At 38.5% G+C, this 10,457-nt stretch overlaps 2 protein-coding genes and 1 long non-coding RNA gene across 5 annotated transcripts in view; 2 read left to right on the top strand and 1 right to left on the bottom strand.

Annotated features, from left to right (window-relative positions):
* The first annotated feature begins 906 nt into the window (after window positions 1-906).
* Window positions 907-3,838, top strand: cartl (cocaine- and amphetamine-regulated transcript-like). 2 transcript variants are annotated; one of them, XM_044361342.1, is made up of 4 exons: window positions 907-1,099; window positions 1,221-1,553; window positions 2,754-2,831; window positions 3,489-3,838. In XM_044361342.1, the coding sequence occupies exons 2-4, from the start codon at window positions 1,416-1,418 to the stop codon at window positions 3,594-3,596; spliced, it is 324 nt and encodes a 107-aa protein (XP_044217277.1). In that variant the 5' UTR covers window positions 907-1,099; window positions 1,221-1,415; the 3' UTR covers window positions 3,597-3,838. The 2 variants fall into 2 exon arrangements, with proteins under 2 accessions (XP_044217277.1, XP_044217269.1); XM_044361334.1 differs by having other exon boundaries at window positions 907-1,553.
* Window positions 3,839-8,254: 4,416 nt separating this feature from the next.
* On the bottom strand, window positions 8,255-10,167 carry LOC122985758. 2 transcript variants are annotated; one of them, XR_006404189.1, is made up of 2 exons: window positions 10,089-10,167; window positions 8,255-8,588 (listed from the first exon to the last, which is right to left on the bottom strand). It is a non-coding gene; the product is annotated as an uncharacterized LOC122985758 (long non-coding RNA). The 2 variants fall into 2 exon arrangements; XR_006404188.1 differs by lacking the exon at window positions 10,089-10,167 and adding an exon at window positions 9,415-10,076.
* The window catches only part of iqgap1 (IQ motif containing GTPase activating protein 1), a 51,013-nt gene continuing 49,637 nt past the window's right edge, over window positions 9,082-10,457 (top strand). Inside the window, exon 1 of the mRNA XM_044356632.1 lies at window positions 9,082-9,388. Coding sequence (XP_044212567.1) covers window positions 9,343-9,388 — 46 coding nt within the window. The 5' untranslated portion in view covers window positions 9,082-9,342. The remainder of the gene's footprint in view (window positions 9,389-10,457) is intronic.

The following is a 10,457-nucleotide window of genomic DNA, read 5'->3' as shown; positions in this document are numbered from 1 at the left end:
AGTGAAACAGACACCAGTCTAGCACCACAGACTGCTGAGAGGAAAGGTTCTGGTAGAAGTAGAAACTTTAATTATTTCTCCTTTATGACTTTAAAATAGAGAAGAACTTACTTTAGCAGAAGTTTTGTCTGTTCTGCCATAGCGGCCCTGAACAGAATACCTCTTTGACACAGTTGTATAGATCCAGACTTATCTATATATGAGTCTATGGGTTGGGATACAGGCATATGTTTACATATTGTGTATATCAGTTTGTTGTTGTGTGGATATCTGTATGTTTCTGTGTAGCATATGTACCAGCTGTGGACAATAAAGACTGTATCTGTCTATCTACTGTACATATATAGTAATGGTTTTCTGAAAGATTTTGATTAGAGGGAGATTAATGATTAGATGGATGAATTATCAGGGTTTGTGTTTCCAGGCCGATAGCTGCTTATTGATGCAGTTTGCAGCTCTCACACATGTTTTCAGGTATTCTGAAGGTCAAATATGTCTCCTGTTGGGATTTTGAGAGGATATATTCATATATATTTAACTATGAAACTGAATCCTTTAATTTTCCAATTTAAAACACAATTACTTTACACATAAAAAATGATGTAATTAAGATATTTTTAATGGAATAATCAGAATATTAAGGGATTAATTCATGGGTTGGTGTTTTAATGGGGGGTTCTGTACCGTTTAATGAGTTTTAACGGGTAAAAACCTCTTAAAATTGACTAAATAGCATTAAAGACATTGTTTAATTAACCTGCCATGAAATCATATGGTCAGGTAATCAGCTTATATTGCATTAATACTGATGTAATTAAGGTATTTCAGCGAGATAATCAGATAATTAATGGATTAATTCAGGATTAATTCATGGATTGTAACAAATTATGGTCTTTTAATTGGTTTTTGGAGTTTTAAGGGATAAAAACATCTTCAAATCGACTGAATAACATTGAAACAGTCCTTTAATTACCTGCCAGGAAATCATGTGACCAGGTAATCAGCTCACCTGCGTGCACTACAAATATTTCCTGTGATTTTACGTCTGCATAAGTGCTGAGTTCCTGGCGGTTTGAATACACCACAAAACAAATACGTGGTGGGTTTAATCTTGATTTATTCCTGTTTTCTAACTGCAAATACAATTTTAAAGAAAAGTTGATGTTTATCCTCCAACCATCCATCCATCCCTGCCTGCCCCCTGTACATTAATCCTGCAGTGGCCTTTCGGGCGGAGCTACGACTCAGTATAAGAAGGAGGAGAAGGTCCGGTGGGTGGAGGGAGAGTCTTCTGTGGACCTGCTGTGAACCTCTGCTCCTCCAGTCCTGCTCTCTTGCCTCGCTCCTCCCTGGACCTCCGCCCTCCACCCTCCTCCTCCTCCTCTTCCTCCTCCTCCTCCACCGGAACCAGCACCATGGACAGCTCCGGGCTGCTCCGCGGGCTGCTGTTTGTCGGCCTGCTGTCCGTCCTGTGTGACGGCCAGACGTCCCAGGAAGTCTCCGCCGAGGACTTTGGAGTGGAGAAACCTGAACCAGCAGCAGACAGAGACCTGGTCAGTATCTGCAGACCTCTACTGTTAGACTGACAGAAATGTCTTTGGGGAAGATCCTTAATGACACAGGATCACTTTTCACAAATTTGGGAAACATTGGGAACCTTTCATTTGCAGATGTAATGATGCATTAGAAAAAGTCTGTAGATCTTAATTATGTTCAGATATTTTCTACTGTTGGTCCACCACTGTAGGTGCAGAGAAGAAAGAAAAAACTTTGAACAAACAAGACTTCAAAACATGTCAACACATTTCAAATGTCTTTAATTCAGTTTAGTAGAAAACATTGAACAGAATTTAGAAAAAACATTTAAAATAATCCAAGAGACGTTCTACAAACTTCAGCATACAAATTAGTCAAACTGATTTTGGTTTTATTGGTATTTAAAACAATAATACTGTACTTTTTCTTAAAATTATTTATTTTAAATTTATTTTTCTTTTATAAGTGTGTCATAATTATCAAAGGGAAATCAGAGTTTATTCACCTTTTTTCCAACACTGATTAACTTTTTAAACTCATCATTAATTTAACTTCTAGAGAATACTAAAGTTTTGGTAACACTTAATTTTATAATAATTCCCTGCAGTAATTTGCAACAATACATTTTTAGGACATTTTCCAGACAAAAAGTGTTAAGTACCCCTCATTATATCTCGGTTTGTACAAAGTTGTTAGTTTGCAAAACATCTTAAATTAAAACAACTTAGATTCTTAACTCTTCTTTCAGTGACAGAAGAAACTTACTCTCCAGTGTGTTGTTTTGTGTGTCAAACTAAATATTATCATATGAGATACTTTCTTAAAAACAATGAAATGACTCCACCAAATTTGAAAAACTTAAAGAAATGTCTTAAGATTAACCAGCAGCTACTATCAGGAAACTGTTAGGAACATTTCCTGGAAATTAGTAGGATCATAATACTTAATAATACTTAATGTCAGGTTGTATTTGGGGGAAAGTGTATAAAATGTTACACAAGATATTTAGAATATTCACTTTGATTGCAAATGTGGATATGAGGCAAGAATATATATGTGATTCTCTCGTACTGTGTGGGAAATGGTTTTTATAAATTTAAAGAACTTTAATTGAAAATTCAAGGAGATATTTAAGAGTTTAAAAGGTTAACGGTTGGGCAGCTTTTGATCTTCTACAGGATTAATATGTTTTGTTTTTATGATTCATTGCTGAGCAGATCGAAGCGCTGGAGGCTCTGCTGGGCAGGATGCACAGTCGCATTTCCTCCACTGAGAAAAGAGGGAGCATCCCACTGGTAACTCTGCTTTATTTATTACTGTATATTGATGTTGTAACTCTAAATTCACCTTTACATTATTCCCTGTAATGACAAGCAGAGTGTGATTTGTTTGACAACGCTCAGTCATTGTATTTCGTGCATCGCTCCACTGCTGTTTAATTAAAGCAGTTAGAAAGAGATACCTGCCACTAATTAAAAGATAACAAGAAAATGCCAACAACAGTCTTTCACTCAGAGCAATTACAGACTAATCAAGATTGCTGCCCAAATTCCAATTAGCTGAAAGAGAGAAGCTTAAAAGCAACAAAAACCTCTCAGTCTTCATGTCTCCTCGGAGAAAATAAATCACTAAGAAACAAAACACAATCAGTCTGTTACCTACAGGCCTAATTTGAGCTAATGAACAGAGTTTAATTATTTCACCAATAAATGCCGGGATGATTAGCATCCCTCTCTCATTTTCTTTCTCACCCTCTCTGTTAAATAAATCAGATAGAATTAGCAGAAACAGTAGAGCATTAATCAAAACTAATTAATTAATGTAAAGGCCTGTGTCTGTGTTCACTCCAGGTGCCAAACGTCATTGACATTTTTGCAATTTTAAGGATCTGCATATATGTGAGTGACCTCTCTTTCTCTCTCTGTGCCCCCCCTCTTCCACCCCCCCCTCAGTGTGGGATGGGTGACCGATGTGCCATGAAGTTCGGGCCTCGCATCGGGAAGCTCTGCGACTGCGGCAGAGGAGCAAACTGTAACTCCTACCTGCTCAAGTGCATCTAAAATCCACTGAAGGGGTTTTTTTTATTTTCTTTCTCACAAACACAGCATCACTTCCACAGACCCACACGAACCCTGAATCTCATCTAACCGTCTTTGATATCATCATTCATATCCGTTATGTATTGTTGTCGTTCTGGCAGTTGTCGCCTGAGGAAAAGCATGGATTTTGTATTACTGACATTATCGGTTATATACTGTAGCATGTAAATGTTTCATGTTCAATAAACAGATTTATCAACATATCTATTTGTTATTTTATTTACTTACTCATAGTTGTGTGGGATTTCTGGGTTCATGTCAAATTTTGCAGCTATATAGTCACATGCTAACACATAACACATGCTCTCAGCTGTTAACTGGAATCGTACTGAACTTATTTTGTCCATACTGGGGCTTTAGGCTGCTGGTGTTGCAGTGGGGGATCCTCACTAAATGATAATGAGATCACATAATGGTTTGACTTGGCAGGAAACAGAGATACATACAAAAACATCCCCCAAAACAACAACAACAACAACAAAAACAGTTTGATACTTTGCAAATGTGATTTTAGGATATGAGCAGTTTGTGTCAAGTTGTCCCCACACACACCTGCTAGCAAGTGTTTAACATGCTAAAACGTAATTTCACATGCAAACAGACAACTAACGAGTGAAAACAGAATTTTCACATTGGAAATGAGTCACGTCACCATGCACGCTGACTTCATGCACTGTCACATGTGACCTTTTATGCAAAGGTTGTTTGCATAATTTTTGTTTGTGTAGCACGTACGACGGTATACAGGAAGTTTGCTCAGCTGGGAGACAGTTCTGTGCAAATGAGAGCTTTTCAGTGACGATGTTCCTGCACACACGTCCGTAATCTATCAACACTGGTTTTTGTTCTCCACACGAGGTCATTCAGTGTGGTTTCACATGACTATTAGGTCACTGAGGACCATTAACATGAAAACTGTTCTAGTTTGTGACACTGTGGATCTTCTCTTCTGATTTAAAGTCAGAGTTTCTAAACTGGCCAATAGGATCACAACACTGAAAGTATTTAAACTTACACTTTGTACTTTTATCTGTATAGTGCAGCTGTCCAGCCCTGACATACAGTACATAACCTGCACCATCACACAGAGCATTGGTTTTGGTGTAAGAATGAAAACATAAAACGTTTTTGTAATATAAAACCAAAATTTAAACATCACCATAATGTGGATTTTCTTTAGATTATTTAAGACACAGATGACCACCTGTAAGACTGACACACGTAATGTAATGTAATGTCATGTAATGTAAATCCAGGTGATAGACGGAGGTCACTCTGACGAGGCTTTAGATTAAAACTCATACAGATGATTTTGCTGTGTAATCTCACGCTGTGTCGAATACGTCTGTATGAGAGTAAACAAACACACACACACACTCTCTAAAAGTGGAATTGATTTTGTTGCCTTGTGTTCTTTGCCTTTTGACAGTTTTAAATAAGTCACTGGAGGCTGCAGACTCGACTCTCCACCGACCACCAATCATATCAACCCGCGTGGTAACAGCTGACATCAGTTACAGTTTACAATAAATGCTCCTCAGTCAGCAGCACAAAAACACTGACTGTGATACTATAAGCATCAACAGATATGAAATACATTTAAATAAAACTTCAGTAGAATTTTGATACACATACTTCAGTCTCTCTGTTTCAGGGAGAAATGTATAATTTTTACTACATTTATCTTACGGCTGTAGTTGGTTACTGTGTGAATTAAGATTTTACATCCAACATGAGGTAAAATTATAAAACAACACAAGTTAGCTTCTTTTTCATCTTTTTCATCTTATGACACAATTAATTTTTATCTAGAAATCAGTGATCAATCGATTCACAGATAATTAATTGCCAACTATATACAGAATATATACTAAACTCTGGTTCCAGCTTCCGAAATGTGAATAATTTCTGCTTTCTTTAGTCCTCTATGAGAATAAATTGAATATCTTTGGGTTGTGGACTGTTGCTCAGAGCTAACAGGACATTGCAGGTTGCACTTTGGACTTTGGGACTCATCTATTAATCAAGAAATTAATCAATGATGAAGATAAATGTTAGTTGCAGCCCTGTTTGAAACAAAACGAAATTTTAGAAATGTTCTCAGTCTGCAGTGGAGTCTGAAAATACCCAGAACTGGAGGCTCACTTGTTATTCTATAAAGGTTATATTAACAATCTCTAATGAACATTTCAGTGCTTTTCTTTTAGCATCATGACATTAAGTCTTTTTTAAACTTAATTACAGCTCTGAGTACTTTGTGTCAAATATGGTTTCAGTAACATCTGAAGTCTTCTGTTGACAAGGACAATAAAAGTCTCATAAACTCATTATTAAATAAAAGACACATTATAAGACATTAAGGGAGATTACTGGGATATTATCCATACAAAACCTAAACCACAATAACAAAAAGAAAGTGTAGTTACAGATGAAGCTGATTATCTAACCAGCACAACTTTGTCTTTCTACATTCATTATTTTCTAAGTTCTTCTTTTATCCTCGCAGCTCATCCTGATGAAGCTGTAACAGCTGTGACTATTAACACCGTCAATAAAGATGTGTCCCCGTGGAGAAAAAGACAACACTCATCTGTTTCACACCTTCACATATCGATTTACAGTGCAGCTTGAAAACACATGATACACTGCTCAGAGCGGTGTGTGTGTGTGTGTGTGTGTGTGTGTGTGTGTGTGTGTGTGTGTGTGTGTGTGTGTGTGTGTGTGTGTGAGGGAGGAGGCCTTGTTGCCTCGTGTTTCAATTCGGGAGAGGAACAGTTTCTAAAGATGATTATATGCCCATTTTTTTTATTCATTTGTTTATTTTCGGGGTTAGTTCTGGTCCAAACAGCATAACAAACCTTTTAAGGGCAGGCATTTTGACATCATGACACACCATGTTTATGCTTATTAATACCATAGATGTGGTTAATACCATTAATAATGGCTGCATTCCATCCAGTGTTCCAGTTTCAGGCCCTGGTATCATGCATGCTGCCTCACAAGCGTTGCGTCTTTGGGGCACTTATCAAATGTGCTTTGACAAGTTCTATTATGTCACCTGAACCGACACAGAACCAGCAGCCGCTGAGAGACATAAAGGACGGACAGGAGGAAAAAAACATGTTATTTTTTTATAATTTTATATAAAAGCATCCCATGACGAGGCTGTACTTGAACTAAACGCTCACATACGCATGCTAAATTGCTCAAAATGATAAGCTAACATGATGTTTAACGTTTGTAATGTTGGTTTAGCATGTTAGCATGCAAACGTTTGCCAGTTAGCACTAAAGTACAGCTGACGGGGATGTTGTGAGTGTTGCAGGTATTTGATCATAAAACAAAAGTCAGGAGATCAAACTTATTGCAACTCATCCTCTGAGGATCATGAATGTATGAACCAACTTTCACTATAATCCATCTGATGGTTGTGAAGATGTGTCGATAAAGAATCAGAGTCAGTAGGATTCATCGTCTGGGAACCTTGAATATCTGAACAAAGGTTTGTGCCGATCCAAGAAGTGGTTGTTGAAACATCGCAGCACAGTGTCAGTGAAAACTTTGACCTCCTGGTGGCGCTGGAGGAAAGGTCAGCGATCACTAACGTCATTAGAACATCTTCAGTTGTTGAGATATTTTACTCTGGACTAAAGTTCAGCATCAATGACTCAAAACATTCAGTAAAGTTGAACTCTGACTATTTATACACATAAAGGTCAATTTACTCGTCATGGTTATTATTACTCAGCGTGTGAAAACAGTTTCAGGGCTTTGTCACGTCTGAGGAAATAAACCTCTGATGATTGACACATTTTTTTTAAGAGAAAGCTTGTTTTGAAGCTTCTACAAGGGCTGCGGAGTTTGAAAGACATGTTGGCTGTTTTATGGAAATGAAAGGATTTAGTGTTTTTAGTGTTTTTAGTGTTTTTGGAGTTTGACTCATACTAGACATGAAACGTCTGTGTTGAGTTTTCTTCTTTGTGTGTCTCTTAACTTTATGTAAGTGCAATAATAATACGTTACAAAGTTCTCAAACTTATATGTTTTCATTATAATCATTTTACATCCATTTTTGTTTTTTTTAAATGATCTAATTATATATTTTGGTCTAAAAATAGTAACATTTAAATATATTGAAAAATAAAAAAGAATTAAAAGTACAGTTGTAGCAATAATCCTGGTGAGAGTAAATGATTGTGATTAACATTCATGATAATTATTTTATTAAAATGATTCAGTAAAGTAAAGTAGAGGAACTGTCGTCAGCCAATCAGGTTCCAGGAAGTCGTAACTCTGTGTTTGAACCACAGACACTGATGTGAAAACTACAGTTTCTTTACTATGAAGGAACTGTAGTTTCTTTACTAGCAGGGTTTGAACATTTCATGGTCTTCATCAGCAGACGGAGTTCGTCATCATGTGACCTAATTACACATAACTGAGCCAAATCCATCTGCTAATGAAGACTGTGAGAAATGAGTGAAAGCCCCAGAAAAAGCGAGTAAAACATGAGTTCAGCTTACAGACGTTCATGCTCAACGTTTAACAACATTAGTATGAAAAAAATCTGAATGAAAAATGCTTTGAATATAACATTAAAGAGGTCATATAATACCCAGTTTAATATTTTCATTTGCATGGTTTATTAACAAACATTTGCATGTTTTTATGGTTTAAACACAGCTGGTTACAGATGGCCTCACTCAGCCTGAAACCTTTCTGTCTGCTCAGCGTTCCTCTCTTCTGATTGGCTGACTGTTTTCTGAGTGACGCACGCCCAGACCAACCACAGGTAACGGATTGTAGCCTACGGTAGGTAAAACCAGAGCTCTGGGTAAAAGTCACCGGTAAACCACAGCTGAGGATAATGTTTTCCAACCTTTTGGAAGGCTGTGCAATGATATATCTGCCTCCTGACATCCAGCAACTGCGCAGCGTTTCCTCTGAGACTGTCTGTAAAGAAAAACAAATCATTAATAATGTTCAACCGAAGCCTCTGCAGAGAAAATAAATCTTAATAAGAAACTTTTTGACTTAAAGTCGTCTTCTCAGATAAATATACACTTTATCTCCTCTTCATTCTTGCAGAAGAAGTGTCATCAAGTCACTTTTAAGAAGCTCCATCAGGTTGTTTTTTATTGTTCTGTGCGTTTGACTCGAAAATAAAATAAATAAAAAACTTTTAAACCTACACAAACATTTTCATTTGATCATGAACAACATTATTCTTGCACTGAACTGTGTGTTTGCAGATCTATAAAACCTAAATACTTCTGCAGCTTTTCCCACATTTTTGTTGTAAACCCTCAGGATCCCTCCCCCACTCCCCCAAGGGCCCCTGAAGGGCCCCGGACCCCTAGTTTGGGAACCCTCCGCGGTCTCCTGTCTGCAGCGGACAGCAGGAGGCGCTGCGCCTGCAGTCTGACCGCTGGAGGCTGCTGAGCTCTGTTTCCTGAAACGCATACTTCAGGATTAGGAAGAACACACCCAGTGACATCAGTGAGGTTTGAAGAAGAAAAAAGTTTCTACTCAAACTGTGCAGAGGACGAAGAAGAGGGCCGAAAGGTCCTGCCCGGGTTTTCTTTAGGTTTTAAGTTGTTTTTTTTTCGCTCCGGAGAGTTGAACCGAGCTGTCCGGACTGTGCGTAAAAGTTTTTCTCTGAAGCGAACCGCGGAGCGCAGAGACTCGCGTTTCTCAAGAGAGGAGGATGTCAACTTCAGACGAAGCAGACGGGCTCCGGCCGAGATATGGCTGTAAGTTGAGACTTTTTACTGCTCACCTTGAGATGCCAGACGGGCACAGTGCAGCTCCAGGATCACAGCTGTGCTCCTGTTCATGCAAAACGCCTCCAAACTTAAGAAAAAAAGTGTCATTTATTTATACAAACCGCCCTCAGACAGATCGAGGGTTTATTTCTGACAGCATGGTTACAACCTAATTATGACTTCCGCGTTTTTATAATAATGCATGGCAGAGAGGAGATGAGGGGAGGCCCGCTTTTACACTTTTGCACAACTTTTTTTTTACACTTTGCACACACGATCGTTTTTACAGCGCGTCTGTATTTTAAGCTCTTACACACATTTATTTCTGGCAAACAGTCAAAACAGCAGTGAATCGGTAACATTTAGCCATTTGAGGGTTTATTTCTTCATTTAACGTACACATCATATCACCAAACACGGATGTTTTAACTCATTTCTTAATTATTTTAAGTTAAAATGAGAGAAAAGTGTATAAATAATCTCCTCCATCTTTCCTCTGGATTGCACAACAGCACTTTATACTCCTTTATCCATCAAATATGGAAAGCAAGAAGCGGTTTGCTTAGCTGACAGATCGCAATATTTCCTTTTTTGAATGCATATCAGCTGTAAAACAAACCCAGAAACTGGTGTTAAAGAGGACACACACACACACACAGTCTCAGTTTTTGTTCAAATCAGGATTTACCTGCTGCCTCTGATCCCACTCAGGCTCCCACCTTTAGAGGTGACAGGAGGTTGAAAAGGGGCCTCTTTGTATTGCGCGCCCTCCTGTCCCCATCCCCCCCCCCCCCCCCCCCCCCCCCCCCCCCCTCCCTCCTCTCTCTATAATTTGGGGGAACGTTTCTCTGCAGGCGGAATCACGGCTCCAACTCTGTGTAATCTCACAGGAATCGCCCCCCCCCCCCCTTATTCTCCTCCGCTGCATTGTGTTTTGTTTTGCAGTGTATGAATAAACTCTCATTTACAGACAAAGGCATGCCCACATCATACTGTCCCGACAGCCATGAGCCAGATTGTGCTCATGTGTTGACTGGTTACACAGATGACTAATGAA

Source organism: Thunnus albacares, chromosome 1 (assembly GCF_914725855.1).
Source record: "Thunnus albacares chromosome 1, fThuAlb1.1, whole genome shotgun sequence".
Lineage (NCBI taxonomy): Eukaryota > Metazoa > Chordata > Actinopteri > Scombriformes > Scombridae > Thunnus > Thunnus albacares.
The sequence above is the reverse complement of the archived record's forward strand: the minus strand, read 5'-3'. Positions and strand labels throughout refer to the sequence as shown.

Excerpts from the sequence above, each read along its gene's own strand:
- cartl (XM_044361342.1), top strand. The coding sequence starts at position 1,416 with ATGGACAGCTCCGGGCTGCTCCGCGGGCTGCTGTTTGTCGGCCTGCTG. Across the intron at positions 1,554-2,753 it reads CAGCAGCAGACAGAGACCTG|ATCGAAGCGCTGGAGGCTCT; the intron begins GTCAGTATCTGC and ends ATTGCTGAGCAG. Across the intron at positions 2,832-3,488 it reads AAAGAGGGAGCATCCCACTG|TGTGGGATGGGTGACCGATG; the intron begins GTAACTCTGCTT and ends CCCCCCCCTCAG.